Here is a 25014-nt window from a genome sequence, read left to right as displayed (position 1 = left end):
TCCCCACCCCATTATTCCTGCTGCACTAAGGCATGGTATGGCTTAGTGCAAGGGTCGGCAACCTAAGGCCCATGGACCAGAAGCAGCCATGGCAGTCGTTTAACCGGCCCATGGACCCCTGCGGCTCGCTCAGGGACCCCCCCATTGCCCACTCAGTCGGCTCCCGACCTTGGACTAGTCACACTTCTTTGAAGTCTCTCAGCCCCACTCACCTCACAGAGTGTTTGTTGTGGGCGAGGAAGGGAAAGGAGGTTAGCCACTTTGAGACTCCTTCAGGTAGTGATAAAGCGGGATATCAAATCCAAACTCTTCTTCTTGGCAGAACTCTGCTTGGCAGGGGGTTGGACTCGATGGCCCTTGTGGTCTCTTCCAACTCTATGATTCTATGATTCTTCTTCTAGTTCTGTGGTTTACCACTCATGGTTTGTCTGGGGGAAGATCGACCATGAGGCTGGTTCAGATGTAATGCTAAGTCAAATTATTTCTTAGCTCACATCAAGAGATGAGCAGAGCAGTCACATTCTTCTCTGGGAACCTGCACATTTCTTTGTTCATGCCAAGACATGGTTTGGCTTAGCATTGCATCTGACCTGAGCCAGTGGTTCAGTGGTGATGCATTTTTAAGGCTGTAAACTGAGAGTAACTGTCAGGTCTTGGGCACTTAAGCTACTAGGGTATTCCTTCATTGTAGAGATTTAGAAATTCTGACACAAATGAAAATACATTACATTGTACTAAAATGAAATTATATTTAAATTAGGGGAAAGCCATCTTAAGGAGCACTCAGATTGCACAATGTCAGCAATAATCCTGAAGTTCCTAATAACCAGAACACTGGATATAAAAATCACAGGACAATGGGGCAGCTAAAATTAAAGAATGTATTTCAGAATTTAACACAGCAAACAATTGTTCACTTGTTGATACAAAAGTTGGTCAAATGGCAATGTTAGAAAATGGCTTTTATACTTTTTTGTCAATTTCCCTTATGAACGAGGCCCTAAGACAAAGAGAAACATGTACAGTAGAAAGGACAGATACCACATGAGAACACACAAGTTTTTAAAAATGCTCTATCAAATATAGATCACCATAGCCTAAGATAATTCATCTGGGGCACTATCTCCCCAACTATCCTAGGGTGCTAAGCACTTTTGTGGGCTATGGAGAACACAAGCAGGGAGGAACAGAGCTAATCCCATTAGCCCTTACATTAGCATTTTTTTAAACATAGTTTCTTTTTCACATAGGAAAAGCAGTATACAAATTCCATAAACAAATAAATATTCATAGGTGTAGAAAGTGGCATAGCAGTTGTACAATTGTCAAAATATTTTGGGTCTCTTTCTCTGCTACTGAGTTTAAATGGTCCAGCTCAAACTGGATCTGGCATTTGGAAACCCTGAGTTTGCTTCATATTAAAATAATGCAGTTTGCTGGTGTCTTCGGGAAAGTTTGTGTGTATGAGAGAGAGTGAATTCTTTAGTACAGTGCATCCACATTGTCCCATCGTGCGTGGGTTTGTGGGTGTGTAGATGATAGATAGATAGATAGATAGATAGATAGATAGATAGATAGATAGATAGATAGATAGATATAGATCCCAAAAGCTAGCAAAATCACTGCAGGATTATCTTAGCAAAAATAAATGGGTCAAGGTGGCAGTGGCATACGGTATGAAACACAAAGCCCTCTGAACCTTTAAGTACCCCATTCAGTTAACAAGAGTTGCCTGAAAGCAATCACAACTCAGAAACCAGCTAGCTCAGATATCAAGAGTCAATAGTCTTAGTTTCCAGTGGAACACAACCAAATAAACAGCTTCTTTAGTCAATTAACCTATTGTACCATTTACACAAGATAGAATGACTGGCTGGCTCATGCCATACTAATAGAAAATTTATACCTGCTTCCAAGTATTTCTGCATTAAACTAAATAAACTGAAAAGAATTCAATTTTGTCTGGATTGTGCCTTATGTACAGATACATAGTTAGGCCCAAGCAAATATGTTGCTATAAGCTAAGGACCTATCTTTAAAAGTTATCCTCTGGATTTATCTTAAGCTACTCGCAAATAATTCCAGCCCTTTCTTGCCAGGGTTGCAATTTGTCATCCAGAGGTAGACAGACTGGGCATATTTCATGCATAACAGTGTCTAACATTCAGAAAATATAAGCACATTTCCTTCTCATGGAGAAGAAAAACACCACCCAGCTGAAAAGTTCTCCTGCACAAGCTCAAATACATTTCCAATTCTGATTTGAAATGTGACAGCAGCTGCTTTGGAGCTGCACCATGGAAACAGCACATCAAAGAGCTTCTCCTTCTAGCATAACAGCCAGTAGCTCTTTCTGGCTTTAAAGAGCTACCGGCAACAAGAAACAGAGGCACTTGCACAAGCCCTCCATAGTGCAGCCTCATGATCAACAGCACTGAAGTGTCTGCATGGTTATCTTAATTCCCCCCCCCCCCCCCAAGAATAGGACCCATTTTTCATGTCTACACAGAAGTAGCCAGTTATAAGATGGGGCATATGCCTGGTTAGGATTGTGCAATGACAGCTTTCTGAGGAGGACAGCGCTCCAAAAGAGTAATAACATGCTTAGGGATCACCTTGATATTGGCTGGTCTTGGTAGCCCATCATAGCCAGTCGGCTTAGCTTCCCATTCCACTGCAATTCATATTCCACCAAAAGCTATGTTACTTTGTCTTGCTGTCCATTGTGGCAGAAGGACTTACTTACATAAGGACGTAAATTATGTTCTCATTACATAATTCCACCCCATTCATTCCAATGTAAAAGAAGCACAATACAAATTGGGGACATGGGGTAATCAATTACATTTGTGAGACAAAAGCAATAGCAATAGTAAATACTAATCATATTCACTGGACTGCTTTTTCTTCCAGACAAGGGACAAATAAGTGAACACCAGCCATTTCCACTCCAGTTTTTGTCAGAAATCCCCTTCTATCCTATTTTGTGCTGACTACCTGCTGCATGGCAATTGTGTTTGTGGACCCTGTTTGTTTGGCTGGGGTTGATATGGCGTGTGGTCCAGAGAGTATGTATACCAGTTGCAGTACTGTGGGCATCAGGAGAGAAAAAGAAAGAGAGAGATGTTTATAAAAGAGGGTAAAGCAGAAACACAGGGCTGATTCTCACAACTACTTTCTGGGCTTCCTTTTCGGTTTAAAGCAAAATAGGTTGAGTGGTTTGGCGTTTGTCACACATCCCATGGTGCACCAAGCTGGCTGTTTATATTAAGAGACCAGTCCATATGAAAACAGGAACACACAGATACATGGGTTAAAAGAAGCCTAAGAAGCAATCAATGTGAACTCTCCACAGAACACAAAAAGAAGGGACAACAGGACATAGGAAAAAGTCACACAAAAATGAATAAATAAGTAAATACATAAATAAGATGGTCTGTTCCCAAAATCTGAGTGTTATAAATAGAGTCAGTAGTCCTTGGTGCTCCTGAATTCAGGCATGCTCCATGCCCTTCTGGCTGGATCAGTGCCCCTCTCAACATCTTCCGAAATGGTCTTGATGTCACTACTGAAGGGCAGAATCCTGGCCCGGGACTTGAATGTCATGAGAGAGAGGCTGGTTTTGTGCTTTGTGTTCCATTGCCTTGCAAGCTTCTTTGCCTCTTCTTCCTCTTTGCTCTTCTCCATGGCTTCTTGGAGAACAGAACGAAAAAGCCGAGAAACTTCAGAGACCTCTGGTTCGTATTCAGAAACAAGCTGCCGAAATCTATGGAGAGGAAAGAAGCCAAAAAACTAATTCATAACCTGGGGTATAAATCCTAAGGCACAAATATTTGCTCTTTTAATCTATAGTTACAACAACAAAAATCCCCTTAAGAATAAGATCCCTTTTCCAAAATCGGAATTTATTCGATTCATCAAATGGATAATAGAGAGCTATTAATCCAATCAAATTTTTGCCATTTAAATAATGAAGTATTCAGATGAACAAGTATGGTAGATGCATGTTTTTGCAGGAGAGATGAAGAACTAGAATCACCTCTAAAGGATTTACTACATCCATTACAGAAATTGATGACTTTACCACCAATTTTTTATTTTATTTTATTGTTTGCTCCACCTTGCTTTGGTTACCATCTGATACAAATTTCTGGAGAGCTTGCAAGATAGCCTAATAAAAGCTATATTCCTAATACAGATTTTAGAAAAGATTTATTATGCACTTCTTTCAAGTTATTCACATGAAGGCTCTCAAAATAGCGCAAGACACCCAGGCTGCATGCTGCATTCACACAAACATACCGTATTTTTCGCACCATAGGACGCACCAGACAATAGGACGCACCTTGTTTTAGAGGGTGGAGAACAAGAAAAAAAAAATTCTCCCCCTCTCTGCCCAGCGCCCCTTCAGCGAAGCGGCAGGAGGCGCTGCGCAGAGAGGGGGAGAATTTTCCCCCTCTTGTTTTCCCGCTCTAAAACAAGGTGCCGTTCAGGCGGCTACCTTGGAAGCCTGGAGAGCGAGAGGGGTCGGTGTGCACCGACCCCTCTCTCTCTCCAGGCTTCAGGTTCCTTTCGACCTGCTCCTTGGGGCTGGCAGGGGGAAGCCCACCGCCAGCCCCAAAGAGCAGGTCAGGGAGCAGCGAAAAGGCGCAGTGGAGAGGCTGCTGCCAGCGCTCTTCCGGCTGGAGAGGTGACACGCGGCTATAGAGGCTCCTGCCATAGCCGCGCGTCACCTCTCCAGCCGGGAGAGGGTCGCGGGGCTATGGCGTCTTCGCTCCATAGGACGCACACACATTTCCCCTTCATTTTTGAAGGGGGAAAAGTGCGTCCTATAGAGCGAAAAATACAGTAATGAATGTTAGGTCATTTGCACTGCTTCTGTACTGTTTGCCCATGTTTGTAAAAGACAGATTACTGGTATTCTCCCTTATTTATTCCAGTTCAGTTACTCAAACAAAGCAAGTGTCTATGCTATCTTTCACCAAGTATTGCCAGTACACTTTGAGTTTCATCTGCATAGCCATAAGGATGTGAAACTGGATTTTAAGAGAAAATGAGAACCAGTATTTTCAGCAAAGCTCAAGACACTCCCTTTCAAGCACCACTTAACTGAGATCTTCAGTCTCTTAACCCACAGCAACAGCATTATGATGCTTCTGAGAAACTTTACAAACTGTGGAAGGTGGGAAAACCAGTATATTTTCCATTTCTGTTGGTGAGCATGCAGCCGCAGCCAGAGAAGGTTGACATAAGACTTCAGCATACCTAATAATGACGGGCCCACAGTAGGAGGGATGTATTTTGGAGCACATGTCTTCCAGCTGCAGACGCTCCCCTGGACTGATATCGTAGCTGTGCTTGGGGTAGCTAACTAGCCACCCATAGTCAACACCCGTCTTTATCTTGCGGTACTCGTTCTCTCGTTCCCGATGCTGCTTCTCAGCTTCCTTGATCTGCCAGCTGAGTTCCATCATAAGAGTTTCCATCACCATTTCTGTTGGGCTCCTCTGAGAAATGCGACTGGGGGGTTCATTCCACCCGAACCAGGAAGACAGCGACATGTCGCTCTCGCTCTGGCCCCTCACCCTGTAAAAGGGCAAAAAGAAAGATGATACACATTCATTTTTGCCATAGAATCATAGAACTGTAAAGTTGGAAGGGACCCCAAGGGTCATCTAGTCCAACCCCCTGCAATGCAGGAATGTCAACACTATCAAATTGGTCCACCATCCCATTTGAAAACACACTGCACCCTACTTAGCACATAGCCATTAGTTTTATTGCTACACCACCCGACAAGGTATGCTTCTCTGACATGAAGCATACAAACATTTGTGACCAAAATTTTTTGTTTTGGGGGCTTTTTGCTCAGCTGTTTCTACCAAGAACATGGAAAAACTTTATTCTAGTAAGAGGGAATGATGTGAAAATGAAGGGTGTGGCTCTTCACCATGCCGGTAACTGCAACATAGTATAACTGCCTTATCCAGAGTTAGACCAAAGGCAACTCAGTATTGTCCTCACTAACCTTCCTCAACCTAGTCCCTCCCAGATGTTTTCCCTAACAGATGTTTTTGACTACAAATCCCATGCTGGCTGGGGCTGATGTGAGTTGTAATCCAGAACATCTGACCAGGCTGGGGAAGGCTGCTAACGGTTCTTAAGGATTTTAGATCAGAGTCTTTCAATCCTGGGTCTTTCCAAGCAGGGCTTGGAACCAGGAGCCATGCAAAGCATGGGCTCTACCATGATAGCACTCCCACCTTGGGGGTCCTTACTTTTTGGCAGTGAAATGTGACATTTTGGCGAGTACAAACCTTCCCCAAAACAGCAACAGCATAAAATACTAAATAAAAAAATATGTGAAATCAGAACTCTTCCCCTGCTGGATTTAGGGTGGTGCGGGCGGTTCCCCCACAGAGGGTGACAAGATCCATAATTAAGAAGATTCATTTTGGGGGGGGGGAATTTTTGCTTTGCTCAGATAAAGATCACCAAAGTCCATCCCTGAGAAGGGGAAGGTCACATGTGGCTGCTGCAGTGTTTTCCTTTCAAATGGCCATTGAAGGAGCCTAATATTGTTGCACTGAAGCTGAAGGAGCCAAACAGTGTCCCCTCAAAAAAAGGGGGGTGTCACCAAAACAGAAGCCCCTTTTGCAGGAAGTGCATTTTTTCCCAACCCTCTTCCCTCTGCCTTTCAGGCAGCATAAGAAGAGGATCTTAGGACCCACAACAGCCAGACACTCCCCAAACAGCAAGTGATAAGTGGTCCTTCAGTGTGAGAAAACATAGGAAATGAATATGGTAACAATTATGCCAGCGATCTAAATAAAAGAAATGTATAGACCTTTGGGAGTATCTGCTGGGAGACAGAGGGCTACAGGGGTGGTGGAAAAAACCCTATTATTTTCCATCTGATATCCGACAGGATACATTCAGTTCTGTTATGGGAGCCAGAGAAAGCCTCGACAATCAGCAGCTGAATAAAAGGTCATGTGAAAATCCTCCTGGTTAATCTCAATACATAATCATCCTGATACAAGGTTGCCATGTGGAACAAGCATTTTATTCCTGATTGAATTTAGACATCATCATCATCATCATCAATAAAAATGCAGGCAAACAATTTCTAAAAGCAATAGCAAAATGTGAACACTTTAAAACAAAGTGAAATTAAATGCCACTGGAACCCAAGAGTAAAAAATGTTATATATTCAAACTAGCAGCTATAAAACCAGATGTCAGAACAAACCCCAATGAAATTTTAAAATCTGGCACAAAATACAACAAGAGGAAGCCCACAAAATTTCAGCTGGGGTGGTATTTCTGGGTCAAGGCATCATGACAGAGAAGGTTCCCAAAACAGGCCTGAGAGCAAAGCCTCCAACATTTATCTCAGTACCTAGACAGGCTCATATCATAGCAAGCAGCCTCGACTATAACCTGGTCCTAAGCCATTTAAGACTTTAAAAGACTAGAAGCAGCTTTTAATCCAAAAGCTAAAAGAGACAATGGAGCTGGCATGACATTGGAGCACTTGCAAGCACCAGTTACTTGAGACCCAAGTCATTTGGGACTTTATATTTCAGTGTTAATACCTTAAATTGGGCTCTGTAGTTAACTGGTAACAAATGCAAATCTTTCGAGACTGGCGTAATGCACGTTCAGTCAGACACATCAACCAGAAGCCTCGCTGTTGCATTCTGCATTAATTGCAGCTTCTTGTCTTCAGTAACAACCCCATACAGAGCATGCTGCAATAGTCCAACATGGAAGTTACCAGCTCCCTGTGGCCAAGCTTTCCTTGTATAGGAATGACTATATCTGGCAAACTAGCCAGAGCTGGAAATAGGCACTCCTAGCCACTAGGGCATAGTGGAGTCAAGGAGTACTCTCAAGCTATACACCTGTTCCTTCCAAGGGAGAACAACCCTGTCCAAAATTGGCTTCTACCAACTTCCCAAGTTTGAGATCCTGCAACACATAGTACCTCCACCTTGTCTGAATTCAGGTTAGGTCAATGATGCTGATGATGTCAGATTGGAGTATAAAAGACAACAGATTGGAGCTGCAGTTCAAGAGCCAACTTCACTGACTGGATACTCAGTTAAGATGATATATGTAAGGCAGGTTTTGCCTCTGCTTTCCAAGGAAGCAATTAAAGTCCAAGAGCCCTGTAAACAGTTACAGGCAGCAGTAATAGACCAGAGATGAATTGTGTCAATATAAAGTCCCCGCTTCCTTTTTCTGCTCCTTTCAGTTCCAGGAAACTCATCACAGTGAAGTTAGTGAGCTGGTCCCATTTCCATTCTCTTGCTCTCATGGGGGATGCCACAAATTTCATGAGAGCTGCTCTGCTAGTGTTTTTAATATAAAATTCACTGTGGGGCTAATCATCAGATTACACACAGTGGCTTTTCTGTAAGTAAGGACTAAATAACAAACACAAATGAGAGCTTACAGGACAGTTTCCAAAGCTATGATGGAAAATACATTTTCATCTAAGCAATTTATTAGATTCAAAATGTTTTATAACCAGTTTTTATATTAAAAAACTTCTTACAGTTTTCAACTTGGTGCTGTAATAATAATGAACTTTTTTCAATCATTCAAAGCAATACACTAAATGCAACCATGGCTTTCCTGGGCTTGAGTTAGTTGCCATGACCTAAGCATTTTTCCTTTGCTTTGGGATTTACAGCAAAATCCCATGCATATCTGCTAAGAAGCAAAACACACAAAGTTCAATAGGACTACCTCATATGCAATAACTAGGTATAGTACTGTAGACTTAGCCACTGCTTAACTTTTCTGGCAATTGTGCCCACAGAGATCATAGCTGTCAAGTGTCCCTTATTTGAAGGGACAGTCCCTTATTCCAGCGCCATGTCCCGCTGCTGTCCCTTATTGGTGGATGTCCCTTAAATGATGTCCCTTAAATTTCAAAGGAAGCAGCACCTCTCCCTCGTTCCCTGCCGGCCAGGGAGGAGGGAGGCTCCAACTATGTTGCTTGGCTGTGTTGCTCACCCAATAAGAAGTCTAAGAACGACTGGGGGTGGAGCTTGCATGCCTTGTGTTTGTCTAGTTAATGCAAGCTGAGGGGTTTTTTGAATGCTGGACGCCATTTTGTTGCACGTGCTGCTGCAAACTTTCCAGTGCAAAGCCAGGCCGGGGAGCCATCTTAAGTTGAGGCTGCATAGGCCTTGTGGTGCATGTGATTCAGATTCTATTCAGTTAAACCTCTGGTTACAAAGTTGGTTGGACGGTGCTCTCGAAGCTACCAGCATGAGTTTGACCAGACTGCAGGAGGACAGGAAGACTGGAGTGCCTGGAACAGGTGAGGCTGCAGGTCCCTTATTTTGGCTGCTGGTCCCTTATTTTCAAGGCTGCTGGTCCCTTATTTTCAAATCTGTAAGTTGACAGCTATGACAGAGATGGTGTCAAAAATCACACTTGTATGCTCTTTTAATAACATAATATGTTAGAACTCACAACTTCTAATCCAGTAAACAGGGGTTAATTTCTACAGGGGAGGCTTAAAGCTTACAGCTGTCTGGAAGTCCTATCTACAGAAGTCTCCAGACACACAGTACTCTCAAAAACCATAATATCAATGGACTGCACTGGTCGGTTGGTGTACTTATGTCAAAAAGCCCAGAGCATTTCCTCTTTGAGAGCCTCAGCAGCTTATTTCATGTTAGGAGTTGGCCTCAAAGTTACGCAGCAACCCTCTTTTCTGTTGTGGTTTTGGCGGATGTGGAGGAGCCATCCCTCTTCATCTCTTTCAGACACTTCCTTCTCTCATCCCACCCCCTCCCTGCTCAGTGGACTTCCAGAGAAAGGGCAGATTACTCAAACACTGTAAAGACCCATTACCCTCATCATGATCCCCTCTAATGTATCTTTTTCTACATTCTTCAAGTTCCAAACTGCACTAAAGCTCCAGACAGCTTAGAGACCTGAAGAAGAGCACTAATATTAAAGGCTTTGTGATTCACTGCAACGTTTTGTTGTGGGTCCCCATTTATTATGTTATAAAAGCAGATTTGGATGCCATCATAAACACCGAGAATTGCATAACACCCATTCATTGTGCTGCAATTTCTATAGCTGAGTCATCGTCCAAGGCTTTTCTTAGACAATTTTAAACACACTTACGGTAAATGCCATTCCAGACATTCCTTTGTTAAAAAAGGTGCTGGTTCTTGAAAGAACTGTCACACATAAGAGATATTCAATGTCCACAACCAGAGCAAGGACAATAGCTTTAAGTGGGTGGTGTGGGATACATGGCAGTGCAAAAGGACATGTTTTGAAGGATGAGGAACCAACATGGCACAATCCTTGGTGCTCTTTCTGATTGCTATTTAAGCACACCCATCTCAAGCAGACCCAGGTCAGGAACTGCACTTTGTTAAACAAACTACACATGATATAAAGAAGACTCAGGCTCCGCTTCCCCACTACAAAGTTGCAGCTAGGTGGGAACAAGGCAGAGGGGAGATTCACCCTCCTTTTCCCAGTCTTCTTCCTTGCTGCTTTTCTCTCAGCTACAATTCCATAAATCCACTTCCACTGCAACTGAGTCCACGACACTACTGACAACAGATATGTGTTCAGCAGTTTCCCAAAGTGGTCAGCAACATACATGTCAGAGGAGGCATTTCACAGTAGGTACATTAAGAACAGAAGTAGGTACAAGTGTAAACTTCCTGCCATGTAATAAGCACATGGTAAAATACATGGGGTTGCAGGCTTTTTCTTCCTTACCGCTCTGGAGGCAGCAGAAACACACAATGGAGAGCCAGGGGCCAGAGAATTTATGTTACAGGGCAGAAGTTTGTGCATGTTCACTTCTGAAGTAGTAGCCCTAAGACTACTTGGTGTGTGTTGATGGTTTTAGGTTGGTGCTTTTTAGAGAATGTAAAAAAGTGTGAATAATGAAATAACATGATTGAAAAGTGGGTTTAAAATAGCCTTTAAAAAGCACACAGTGATGTGAGGTGGCAAGCTTTCCATTGTTAAATCCCCCCCCCACAGAAATGTTTCAATTTAGAAATGCATTTGTTTCATAAAGTTAATTAGGAACTTAATGAATACCAGTCAAATTGAGGCAACTTCAGTTGGCAAAATACCAGTCAAAAGTTGTGGTTGTCCCCAAGGAAGCAAATATATTTATGCCCACAGCGTAATCATCATTTCTAAGTGAAACATGGGATTTGTTTGAATATAGCAGCTTTCGTTCTTTAGCCTGGTCCTCTCTAGACGTTTTGGATCATGTGACCAATGGAGTTGGGAGTTGAAAACATCTGGAGGGCACTAGGTTTAGCATTTAGGCCACAGGAAGCATGTATTACTGATCTCCCCACTCAAACCAAGTATCAAATAAACTACTTTTGGCTCTCTGAAACAGTTGAGATATTTTTGCAAAACATAAGAATTAACATAACATACTTCTTTGTTTTGTTTTCCAAATATAAAGGTTAAGCAAAGCATGCTAGGTCAGATCCCAAAGGATTTATGACAGTAGAAATTTTTCTAGGAAAATCTTCAAGAAAGCCTACACATTACAAAAAGATTTGCAAACATGCAAATCATTCCTGTGAACTTGTCAGGGAGCCCAGATGACTCAGTGACAAGCCCAGGTTTCCCCAGTGTAATGTATACATTTAAAATGCAACACCAGAAGCAGCCTTCAGCTGATGCAAACTGACATTCGCTGTAATCCAATAAAGTGATGCCCTAGCTGTGGATTCAGGAGAGGGTAATACCAGTAAAAATAAACAGAAGCTGAGAATAGAAATAGTGATAAGAAATCTTTTTGCCCAATACCTTTGAAAAGGGAGTGTTTTTCTTTTTGTTTCTAAATGTTTGTGATAAAATTCAGCACACTGCATGCTTATTAAAGCAAAACACAGACATCTGCCCAAACTCAAGAGTTATGTTTATGCCAACCTCTCATAGACATCTTACTAAAAACATCTAATTTTGTTTAAGTTCATGTGCAGTATTTATTAAAGGCTCGCCTTAATATGAAAAGGGTGGATTTCAATATGCCACACAGTAGAACCAAAGTGTTACTTCGAGTTACGATGCATTATACCGATGACCACTTGGCACGCCCACAGGTGTTAGCTGTCTTTCAATAGTAGCTGAGCTGATTCTTCAAAATCTTGAGAGAAGGCAGTCTTGCAGATTCTCCACACACTTAATCAGCTTCTACTACTACGCAAGTGAAGGTATTTTCACTGTGTTCATTAAAAATCTTCATTTGTCTGATGCAACAAAAGCCCAAACCCACTTTTCCCTGTAAAAAGTATCTTTGGGAGGTAGATTTGGAGCTGGGAAGTTATGGGAAGGTAAAAATTTAAACCATTCTCCTCCCTACCACTTTTCTATTAAAAATTCCCCACCACTCTCCAAAGGTATTTTTTACAATGAAAAATAGCCAAAGTGCTCTTATTATATACAGTGTACCTGTGGTGTCAGCAACAGCCAAAATAATTATAAACCAATGTTTCCTTTAAGTGCAAGCTGACTGGAATCGCCAAAAACAGATACATATATGTACAAGCTTGTGCTACATAGAAAGAAAAATTTCAAGTCAGAAACTCACAATTTTATATCTCATCTCAGCAATTAACTCACAAGATGCCACAATTCTCTCAGTTCCCATTCCCCCACCTACAATAAGGAGATAATATTACCGATATACCACACAGAACTATTGTCGATTACTGAGATAAAGTATATGGCATGATTTAAACACTTGAAACATGCTAAGATATAACAGGAGAGTGGTTAAAGGAAAAGCTAGGAGCAAAGGAAGCTGCCCAAGTCTAGTTCTAAACTACCGGTATCTGCTTTTCAGTGTTCCAGGCAAGAGTCTCCAACACTTGTGTGTGTTTCAGACAAGAGTCCTTCCCAGCCCTACCCGAGGTTGCTAAGGATTTAACCTGAAACCTTATGCATGCAAAGAGTCTGCACTGCCCATTCAGCTATAGCCCTTCCCAAAACTGACTTCACAATTCTTTTGCTGTAGCAGAAATCCAAAGACAGTCAAGAAGACTAACAGATGTTAAGATTAATTGCATCACAAAATGCTGTTTTGATATAATCTGAAGGATCTGGGGTGATGCTTCCAGTACCAGGGATTATGGAGTTAAACCTAAAGATACACTATTGACTCATCCAGTTGTAATCCTCACTTATTCTAATTGGAATCCATAGTTACAAAGTGGTGAGTCAAGGATCCAAATTTAGCTCTCAAATCCTTCTGTTCTTTTTTTTTTTGGGGGGGGGTGTCATTTGTATCTCTACTGTTAGTGGAAAATATCATATTGTATTTTGACTACTGTGTACACCACTTGTCCAGGCTTCTTTATAATGAGAGTTACTTGGTTTTTTTCAGAACTATTTAATGATAATACTCATGAGGAGATACATATTAAGCAAATCCCAGGGTATGCAGCTCCTTTTTATCAGAAGCATGGTTTTAACATCAAATTTTTGATCTCAAACAGTAGCTGACTTTGAAGTACCTGACTTAACATACACAGTGAACATTGTTGCAACCATTTTTTAAAATTGCTTGTAAGAGCTGAACAGGTAAGACCTCTTCACACAGAGCATGTCTCCACTGCACTCCACTTAATAACGTTATTAAGGAGGTGATCTTTTCTACTGGACCAACTTCTGCTTGGGAAACAGCACGTGTTACCGGTATCTTTTCGTCAAGAACAACCAAACAGGAGCTCATTCTCAGCACAGCAAATCATCATGCTCAGATTGCTGACAACAGCTTCCGTGGGATAGCATCAGCACAGCTATAATGCAAAGACCTCCTATATCACATCATTTTGGCAACTAGCTTGGAGAGTTTACCACCATTGCAACCACTTCCAAAAAGCAGTCAACATTGAAGAGGTAATTTTCTATACCAAGTGCTAGAATGACATCACGACTGATGCCACAGTAGGAGTAGCCACTGTTGTGCAGTCCAGATGTTCGCCAATAGTCTGGGGTGATGGGAGTTTTAGGCCAGCAACATCTGGAAGGCCTTTTCAAACATGCTATGACCAGTGTCACCAAGCAGCACACACTGCATGATGTTCATAACATGCACTTCAGCTCACAATATCATGGCATTGTGCAATAAAGTGCTTCTGGGAAACCACAGAGTGACATAACAGTGCTCTTTTTGACTCTGCAGTTCTAGAGCTTTTTTTAAAAAACAACCACCTCATCTTTTTTGGCATAGAACCATAAATTATGGGGGGGGGCACCCTCCCCATTTCCAACCTGGGATACCATGCATGGTGTGAACTATCAAAGGTACACTGCAGGATAACATGCAATCTGGAATTGGCACTTTGTGTGAAATAAATGAGAAATGACGAATCCAGCACTTTCCCACTTCCTCCCAGCAGCAAGGTTAGGCACCCTTCACTACCTTTTTGCAAACTATAAGGGGTTTGTCTGTCATGCTGGTCATAAATTAAGAAGAGTCTCCACTTATGTGCCCTTTTAATAAAGTATATTGTTAAAGTAGTTCTAATATAAGAGCCATAGCTCAGTGATATAACATCTGCTTTGCTTGCTCTAAGTCCTAGGTTCAACCCCTGACATCTCCATTCCCCTGGAAAGCCACTGTCAGTCAGTGTAGGAACACATTTATTAAAAAATAAATAAATTATTTTTCAGTTTTTCAAATATTTGCAAACATACAAATCACAAAAACACAAATCACATACATTTCTAATACACATATATTTGACTTCCCTCCCCTCCTTTTGTGGTTTCTTTTTAGTTTTAATTTTCATACTGCATTTTCTACATTAAGTTAGTCTTTATTTTCTCTTAATAATATATTTAACTGCTTGTTTGCATACATGAGTTTTTCAAACATTCCACAAATTTCTCCCAATCTTTAATAATTTTCTTCTTCTTCTTGGTTTCTTATTACACCCGTTGACCTTGCCATTTTGGCATAATCATTAATTTAATTAGCCACTCTTCCTTGGTTGGTACTACATCTTCTTTCCAACTCTGGGCAAAAACTATTCTAACTGCAGTTGTAGCATGCATAAACATTTTTATTTTTATTTTTATCTTTTGGTATCTCAGTATCTATGATCCTCAGCAGGAAAGCTTCTGTTTATTTATTAAAAGTTATCTTAAACATTTTTTTCAATTTGTTATAAATCATTTCCCAAAAAGCTTTTATTCTCTTACAAGATCACCACATATGATAGAAAGCCAGTGTGGTGTAGTGGTTAAGAGCGGTAGTCACGTAATCTGGGGAACCGGGTTCGCGTCTCCACTCCTCCACATACAGCTGCTGGATGACCTTGGGCTAGTCACACTTCTTTGAAGTCTCTCAGCCCCACTCACCTCACAGAGTGTTTGTTGGGGGGGAGGAAGGGAAAGGAGAATGTTAGCCGCTTTGAGACTCCTGAAGGGGAGTGAAAGGCGGGATATCAAATCCAAACTCTTCTTCTTCTTCTAGAAAGTACCTTCTTTTTCTTTACATTTCCAGCATGTGTTTTACTTTGATTTATACATTTTTGCCAATCTACTAGGAGTTAAATACCAACCATACATCGTTTTCCTGTAGTTTCCTTTCAGTGTATAACATGCTGTGAACTTTAGGTCTACATTCCACAACTTCTCCCATGCACCCATTTCAGTATTATGGCCTATATCTCTTGCCCAGTGAATCACCGACTTCACCTGCTTTTCTTTCACTTCCCATTCTAATAACAATTTGTACAATTTGGAAATCACTTTATCATTAATAACTCTCTTTCCAACAGTGTAGACAACACTGAGTTAGATAAACCAGTAGCCTGACTAAGGCAGTTTCTTGTGTTCCAACCCATGATTTATGCCCAACATGTCAAAATCAAAATTCCCTTTTCCAGATAGCTTAACTACACATCAATTAGATCTTAAATGTGAAGCAAAGCATTCTCAGAAGTGTTCGGAATTATCTTCAGACCTTTCCATGACCCACTTATGCCAAAGTATTCCAGTTTAAACTGATGTAATCCCTTTGCAGTCAATGAAATTAAATCAGCTTATCCCCCCAAGTCCATGGGATATGATGGTCTGAGAAGAATTCTAGCAATGCACTCCATAGCCCTTGGAGCCACGGATCAACTACCCACATGGTCTACCAACACCAAAATCCTCTGGGACTACAGCAATGCCACAATATATAGTGACTTGGAATTCCTTAGGCTAAGGGGCAAACAACACAATACATGGAAATGATCCAATGTACTTATTTCGGCTTCAGAAAAGCAGCTTTGGTGGTTGTGATTTTGAGTGGAAAAGCTGTAGTTATGTATAGATAGATATGTATTTATCCCCTTTCTGCATCCGCTTTGTTACTCTCCAGAACCCTCCCTGTGGCTATATTTCCCTCTTTCAAGATTCCAGCTGCACCCTCATCCTTGCACACATCTGGAAACGTATTGGGATAAAAACAGTTGGAACAGTAAAAAAAAATGGAGTAGGAAAATGTCAGGTAGGGAAAGGTTTAAACAAGAACTCATGCTTCTCTGTTTAAACAGCATAGCTTCCAAGTTGCTTAGCAAAAGATCCACTGAACTATTGTTAAACTCATTTGCATCCTATCTTTTCAGAGGATGATAAGGCCTGCTGGTTCTAGCCTACTTCCCAGGAATCCTGTGTCTCCCCCAGTACTATCATACCATGCAAGAATATGTATGAAGGCAGTGGCAAATTCACTGCAGAAAAGTGATATGATTTTTCAATGCACTTGGACATAATCAATATGTTAGACAAATTACACCTGTCCAAAGAAGCTTTGAAACCAGTAAAACTCCTTATCTCAGACTGAAACTTTTAAAAAAGCTACACTTTGTCCTTTTTTTAAAAAAAAATGCAACATAGTTTTTATTGTTATTTTGAAATATATATTGTTGAATGCATGCAAATTATTTAAATACATAGCTAATGGAGAAATCATTCCCTCAAACTATAGCACAGAAAGAGAGAGTGAAGAGACGGCAGGCAATGACCAATTGATGAGTGTGCACACGCACTGCTGCAACCCAGAAGTGGCAGGAAAAGGGGGCAGCATAGGCTTACACACATGGGGGTCAGGAACATAACCCCCATGCAAAACAGTTGTTGCCTGTACAACGCCTCTCTACTGGCTCAGCTCATAAACATGATTGTCATAATTTTCTAGAAGTTTCTACTCGAGCTGGTGATTACAAGAACTCTGAAGCAAAGAACTAGTGCTCAATGTTGCTTTTGCTCCTTCTTCTCTCCTAATCCCTTTTCCTTTTGTGTCATGTCTTTGGCTACAAATCTGAGGGTGGGAGCTGTCCTATTACTGATATTTGTGAACTACTCTGGGAGATTTTCTTTGGCTGAACAGGATAAAAAAGTTTTAACTAAGTAAGTATCCAAAAATTACTATACTCAAGGACAGGCTGTCCACGTATCTCTCTGCACGCAAGCAGCAAACACAAGATGATGCTGACAGCTTTAATACTTCTGATCACCTCCTGGGGTGGAGAATGAATGCCTGGGATCAGTACCATCACATCTCCCAAATGTCATCCTTCAGAGGGCTGATTCATTTGCTCCTATGGAAACATGCGAGCCACTACCCATGCCATTCCAGTACCATCTAGAAAGCCCAGGACTGGGGAACCTGTGGCCCTCCAGGTGTTGTTAAAACTACAGCTCCCACCAATGCTGACCATTGGCCATGCTGCCTGAGGATGATGGCCCTGAAACCCAACCTCTATGCTCTGGTAACCTCTAGGTTAGATTACTGCAACACATTACACACAAGGCCACCTCTGAAGACAGCTTGGCAATTTCAGCTGGTGCAGAATCCGGCAGCCAGGCTGCTCACCAGGACAAGATGGTTTGAGGATATTACACCAATCCTGGCACAACTGCCCTGGCTGCCCATTGGTTTCCGGGTTCAATTCAAAGTGCTTGTTTTTACCTATGAGGCCTTAAACCGCTCGGGACCACTATATCTCAAGTACCGCCTCTCCCCATATGAACCAATCCAGACACTGCAATAATCATTTGATGCCTCCTCCATGAGAGGTCCAGAGGGTGGCAACATGAGAAGGGGCCTTTTCTAACAACGCTAGTGGGGTTTCAAGAAGCACTGTAAAATTTTAAGAGGTATTGTTGAAAGAAAACAGAAAAGGAAGGGAGGACAAATGGCAATGCAATTAAAGGAATGCGTATAGAAGGGTAAAAATGGATGATTACCAGAGAAGCTGAAGGAAGACCAAAATTTGTACTCTGTTAAAATCAGTTAAAATTTGGATAAAATTGTATGATTGTATTGAAAACTAATAAAAATTTATTATAAAAAAAATTAAAAAGAGAAGGGGCCTTTTCTGCAGTGGCTCCCTGTTTGTGGAATACTCTCCCCAAGAAGGCTCACCTGGCGCCTTCATTATATATTCTTAGGTGCCAGGGTGAAAACATTTCTTTATAACCAAGACGTTGGCTGATTAACATTCTGTGGCCTTTTAAACGTGTTTGTGGGAGAAGGAGTTATTGGTTTGTTTCTGCTTTATTATGTATTTTGTGTTCTTACTTTGTTAATAGGGATGGTGGGACCTGTAGTCTAACAACATCTGGAAGATACCATGTTGGTTGTCGTTGCACTAAATAGCTTTCTTAAAAAAACAAAAAAACAGATCAAGCCAGTACGGTCCCATCAGCGTTTCAATGCATTGTTTTACCATTGGATTTTCCTTTAAAAATGACAGATTTTCAATCCAGATAATATTTTGGAGTATGTAATAGAGAGCAGTTTTTCCTGACAACATGACAAATAATTTCTACCTTGCAACATTCTCATGGCAGCATGAGCTGATCTTGGAGATTCCTATAAATAGCTTTACAAAAACGCTATTGGAGCTAAGCACTATTTACAGGGGAACAGCCATGATTTAAATCCTATCAAAAAGCCCCATTTTAGATTTGCAGTTACTGAATTCAAGAATTAACAGTACCTACAGATTTATCACTTTCTACCAAATGAACAAAAAACACATTTTAGTTTCATAGAAGCTGAAGATATATTTATCCATTTTTTATTGACGATTCAAGAAAGAAACTACAGTATGTTTATTTCAAATACCAAATACTAGCTCTTATCAAAGTTAAGAGAGCACTGGTGCAATATTGTGGATGTTGGATGATAATGAGCTTTGGTCTGTGAATCATGAATTTTGCCATAATTCCCATTAAGGAACTTTAGGTAAACTCTACTTCCGGCTAAATTCCCCATCTTTCAAACTTGCCCCTCAGGTATGGTGAGAAGAGAGTCAAGGCATGGGGTGTATAACCTGTACAGTGGTACCTCGGGTTACATACACTTCAGGTTACAGACTCCGCTAACCCAGAAATAGTACCTTGGGTAAGAACTTTGCTTCAGGATGAGAACAGAAATCGTGCTCCGGCGAGGCCCCATTAGCTAAAGTGGTGCTTCAGGTTAAGAACAGTTTCAGGGTAAGAACGGACCTCCAGAACGAACTAAGTACTTAACCCGAGGTACCACTGTATATTCGCACACGCATTGCTAGACATTAATATGTCCTTGGAACAGATGGTTGGTGTGTTGAACTCTAGCAGTGTTTAAAACAACCTGTTGGGGAAAGTAAGGAAAAAGACATCATTTTCCCCCAGCTGGTAGGCAATACCCATTTATATGCCTCAAAGCGGGGGGGGGGGGGCAGTTGCAGCCAGAAACACCCTCTATACATGACTGTAGTCAGGATTTATGGGGGGGGGCAGGACACCCACCTGTCAATCATCCTCGGTCTAGCAGATTCGGAATGTCTCAACAACAGTTGTTTCAAATTACAGTGGTACCTCAGGTTAAGAACTTAATTCGTTCCAGAGGTCTGTACTTAACCTGAAACTGTTCTTAACCTGAAGCACCACTTTAGCTAATGGGGCCTCCTGCTGCTGCCGCGTTCTCATCCTGAAGCAAAGTTCTTAACCTGAAGCACTATTTCTGGGTTAGCGGAGTCTGTAATCTGAAGTGTATGTAACCTGAGGTACCACTGTACTTTCTTTTGACCCCGGGTGCTCAGGGAAAAAAAACACCTGTCAAAATCTTTCCACTAGTTAAGCATTTTTATTTATTTACTTAATTTGGCATGGGGCAGCTGCAACCCCTCCATCCCACCCCCGGTTACGCCCCTGCCTCTCTATATGCCTACAGAAATCCAGATGCGTTTGTTAGCGCTCCATCCAATCGTTACTTGTGGAACCGAGCGGCTCCATCGCAACTCAGAGCCAAGCGCCGCCGACTTCCAGCCGGACTCACTGCAAAGTGAGCCTCCCACCAGGGACGAAATGGGGTTGAGCAGACGCAAACGCGCCCGAAGCCCCCCCCCCCCCCTCAAAAGTGAGGCGCGCGCTTTGCCAAACTTTCGCCTCTCCCCCTCAGGAGGCGCGCCTGGGCTGCAGCCCTTCCTCACCTGGTGCCTGGCGGACGGCGCTGAGAGGAAGCACCCCGGAATCCAACCCGACGGAGGACGAAGACCCGAAGAGCCCCTCTGCTGAGGAGATGAGGGGCGAGAGGGAACCTTCCCTCAGCGCTGTCAAGCGCCTTCTCCCGCCCCTGGCGCCCGAACCGGCGAGAGTCTTCCCTCACGGCGCCCGCCTCAGGCTCCTTTTGCCCGCATAATCCGGGCGCGCCCAACGACTTTCCCCGGCCAGGCCCCGCCTCGCCGGGCTCCTGATTGGCCGTCGCTATAGCGACCGCCCGCCCTAAGCCGCTTGTCCCTTATGGCGGGAGGAGGAGGGAGGAGTTTGGTCGAGTAGGCCCGGAGCGAGGGCGAGCGAGAGACGCAGGGAGGGCAATCCCGGAGAGGGAAAGCATTGCGGGGATCGCAAAGGCTGCCGGCCCGCTCTGCTCTGGAGGGCCGTCCAAGTGAAGCAAAAATGTGCCCTGGGGAAATCCAGTGGGGGCTGTGAGTGCAAAGAAAGCGATCCCTCACGCTGCTCAAGATGAAACAAAATAAAAAAAATCCTTCCAGTAGCACCTTAAAGACCAACTAAGTTAGTTTTAGGTATGAGCTTTCGTGTGCATGCACACTTCTAGCCATATGAATGGCACGTGTGATATTGGCAAAAAAAAACACAAAACTTGTCAGTATGTTTATGTGTGCTTTATAATTAAGATGCCCTCAAAAGGACCCACATCTGTATTTGTCCATTTTTCCCCCTACAGAAGGAACTCAGGCTGAGCAGTAACGAAGTGGATAAATAACAGACCTTCCAAGTGTCCCTGTTTTCCAGATTTACAGAAGCTATCCCAGTTTCTGATTTGATCCCAGAATGTCTCACTTTTCCTTAGGATGTCCCTATTTTCATTGGAGAAATGTTGGAGGGTATGGGGTTATCCAACCTCCAAGCCGTCTGAAGGCAATCCTGTATAGGCATTAAAAAAAAAAGTTTAATGTTTTATTATGTTTTTATATATGTTGGAAGCTGCCCAGAGTGGCTGGGGCAACCCGGTAAGATGTGTAGGGTAAAAATAGCAAACTTATCATTATGGAATGGGACGTCCTTATTTTCATTGGAGAAATGTTGGAGGGTATGAAATAATATGAAGCTACATAATGGGGTTGATGGCAGGGATAGATCATAGACTCGAATTCAAGACTATGTGAGTCTTAAGCCTGCTCACTAAAAGACACATAGTTTATATAGATTTGTACTCGAAACAAATCCTTACTGGACCAGCACTTGCCATGTGTTGTTTTTTTTTCTGTTTTAAGGCTTCTCCATACAACTGTGTATATATCATTATTAATTGCTTTTTAGAAGCTTGTTTTAAACTGTTTTTTAAATGGATTGTAATTGTATTAGGATTGATTAGTTTGCCTTCCTGTGCTCCTTAGAGGAAGGTGCAGCACACAAATCCAATAAATAAATAAGCAATCCCCCCCCCCCCCAGTGTATCATTTTCTGCTATGGAGCAAGCCTATCCAAGGTCTTTGATTATTGGACATTAATGATATAAGCAGTTGGAAACTCATTTACTGCATACACACAGTACGTTTGTACGGGTCCATATACAATGTTCTGCACCTACTTGTAAAAAATAAAAGGGAAAGAAACAGTTATTATTACTGAATATCCAGTTCTTCTGCTTTCAGGACGCCCAGAGTGACTGAGATCACTGTGTGTGGGGGGGTGTGCTCCAGTACAATCAAACAAAATTTAAGAACAATGTAAGTCAAAACAATGCAAACTAAACAGCAGTTGAGAGAAGGTAACATTGCGTAGCAAAGGTACACGTTGAATGTCTGTTGAAGGAATTTGGGGTTAATTGTTGGGAATCAGTGTATGATCACATTTTATTCCATGCAATTTATATATTTGCTTCTCTGTATTTATGGTAAGTCACCTTAAGACCGTTGTGATATAAGGCAATGGATAAATAAATAAATTTTGTGTGTGTGTGTGTGTGTGTGTGTGTGTGTGTGTAATATATATAATCTCTTACCTTCCATCTAGATTCTCCCATGTGTATTTTATATTTTATGGAAAACACTTAGAGAGTTTGATGTTTGTGCGGTTTAGAAACCCTGTTAAATAAATAAATAGAATAGAATCTCAGGGTGGGCAACAGTGACTTGATAAAACAACCAATGCCAAATAAAGCCATTAAAATACATATACAGTACTGTACATAAAATCACACCTCGCAGCTAAATATGTTTCAATCAAGGTTGTTTAAATGCTTCCCTGAACAGCCTTGTAGAACACGGCCAACAGGAAATTACAGATGAGCCTACAGATCAGGAACGCAGGTGGCGCTGTGGTCTAAACCACTGAGCCTCTTGGTTTGCCGATCAGAAGGTCGGTGGTTCGAATCCCTGTGACGGGGTGAGCTCCTGTAGCTGTATGCCAGCTCCTGCCAATCTAGCAGTTTGAAGGCACACCAGTGCAAGTAGATAAATATGTACTGCTACAGTGGGAAGGTAAATGGCATTTCCATGCGCTCTGGTTTCCATCATGGTGTCCCGTTGCTCCAAAATCAGTTTAGTCATGCTGGCCACATGACCCAGAAAGCTGTCTGCAAACAAACACCGGCTCCCTTGGCCTGAAAGCAAGATGAGTGCCGCAACCCCATAGTCGCCTTTGACTGGACTTATCTGTCCGGGGTCCTTTACCTTTTACAGATCAGACCTCCATGTTAAAAGCCTACCATTTCACACATATGCATACGTACACACTCCCATTGTAATAGCCTAAGGCAGTGTTTCCCAACCTTGTGCCTCCAGATGTTTTTGGCCTACAACTCCCATCATCCCTGACCACTGGTCTTGCTAGCTAGGGATGATGGGAGTTGTAGGCCAAAAACATCTGGAGGCACAAGGTTGGGAAACACTGGCCTAAGGAAGCCTGAAGTAAGAGAGAGGCAAATTGTAAAAATGGACCCGTGGTGAGGCGGGCTGCACTTGCTAAGTCCATCCCATGCTCCAAAAGGTCACCCATGCTACCATAACAATACCATACTGAACTTAGGTAACAGTCTCTGAGATTTTGTGGATGAAGTATTTTTTTTAAATGAAAATACAAAAATGTTGTCAACAATGTTTGGACATATGAAGACTTTGGCAGGCTGTATCTGAAAACAGCAGCATGAACAAAATGAGAATATTGATGCACTAACATAAAAATGGGATAAGAGGTTCAGTTAAGTGGCTTGTTATCCCCTTGACCTTGTAACCGAAATTGTCTGACAATCTTATGTGAGTTGGTTTTTTAAAAAATATTTGTGACAAATTGTTCAGATTAACCTAGAGATTAACAGTCTTCTGCTTTTAATTAATCAGGGAGGATTATGTTCCAGTTGTCATGCCTCAGCACGACAGTCTGTCCCTGTCACCCTGTAGATCGCAATTCATAATGGTAACCTGCTTAAAACCCTTTCTGGCATAGGCTTGCTGGGTTTTTAATTAAAGGCTAACTGATTGCTTTGTTTGCCATCCAGTCAGAAGTTATGAACTCTGACAAACTCACAAAAAAGCTTCAAGGAGCTGAGAGACTCCAAGGGCCAGGTAAATTAGCTATTTGAGAAGCACTGATTTCACAGCAGTACCCTGCAGTGAATAACAAAGAATCATGATTAGAAAACAACTTGTGACTCTAACTCAAGGGGAGCTCCAGATTATCTGGATGTACAGTATTTGCAAGGAAATAACACGTTTTGTGTTTGAGAAGCTGCTATCAAATATAACCAGTAAGATTAGGGCTAGTTAATGCATGAAGGGATTAAGACCACAGAATTGTATTCCTAGACTCAGCTGGGTCACACCCTTCACCTACAAGAAAGGAAGTTAAGTTTCCTCCTTTGTCTGCTCTCTTTCACCATATGAATTCACCAAGACAAGACATGCCTCAGCTTGCTTGCTACAAGCTCAGACTGCATGCTTAGAGCTATTTCACTATATTCCCCCCTCCACAATATTTCTGCCGGTGTTTACTTGCTGCTGTATAGAATAATGCATGAATCTGACCTTTGGAGTTTGTAAGTAAAGCATTTAAACTTACTAAACAGTGTGGTCTGATCACTGCAAGAGGGGTAGAGTGGGGAAGCACTGTAAGTGGACTAGAACGAGATATTTAAAAGATCTAACAGCCTATTATTCACACACTTCCCTGTACTGTATGATTCTGTGATTTTAATACTCTGCTGGGGGCTTTCTCTTGTTGGAGAGTGTGTTTAGCCCCATGCTTTGAATACACACGCACACACACACCTGATTGCTTATGGGATCTTTAGTCTTATTAAGCAAAACCATCCAGAAAACTATGAAGTGCTTTTTTCAGAAGTTACTGAAATTGTATTAGCTTAACCAGAACAGACAACAAAAATTTGCATCTTTATTTTGTGAAAGAATCAGCAATTGAGTGTGTGTATGGGGGGGGTGCGGGGCGCAGGTGGCGCTGTGGGTAAAAGCCTCAGCGCCT

The 25014-nt window shown here is 42.1% G+C and overlaps 1 protein-coding gene across 3 annotated transcripts; it reads right to left on the bottom strand.

Annotated features, from left to right (window-relative positions):
• Positions 1-867: 867 nt before the first annotated feature.
• Positions 868-20742, bottom strand: RD3 (RD3 regulator of GUCY2D). Of its 3 annotated transcripts, XM_083733859.1 has the most exons (4): positions 20505-20742; positions 18608-18689; positions 5266-5586; positions 868-3766 (listed from the first exon to the last, which is right to left on the bottom strand). In XM_083733859.1, the coding sequence occupies exons 3-4, from the start codon at positions 5559-5561 to the stop codon at positions 3469-3471; spliced, it is 594 nt and encodes a 197-aa protein (XP_083589985.1). In that variant the 5' UTR covers positions 5562-5586; positions 18608-18689; positions 20505-20742; the 3' UTR covers positions 868-3468. The 3 variants fall into 3 exon arrangements, with proteins under 3 accessions (XP_083589985.1, XP_083589986.1, XP_083589984.1); XM_083733860.1 differs by lacking the exon at positions 18608-18689 and having other exon boundaries at positions 20505-20737; XM_083733858.1 differs by lacking the exons at positions 18608-18689; positions 20505-20742 and adding an exon at positions 6900-7046.
• Between the last annotated feature and the right edge of the window lie 4272 nt (positions 20743-25014).

This window comes from Podarcis gaigeae (genome assembly GCF_964106915.1).
Source record: "Podarcis gaigeae genome assembly, chromosome: 3".
Classification (NCBI taxonomy): Eukaryota; Metazoa; Chordata; class Lepidosauria; order Squamata; family Lacertidae; genus Podarcis; species Podarcis gaigeae.
This window is presented reverse-complemented; position numbering and strand designations above follow the sequence as displayed.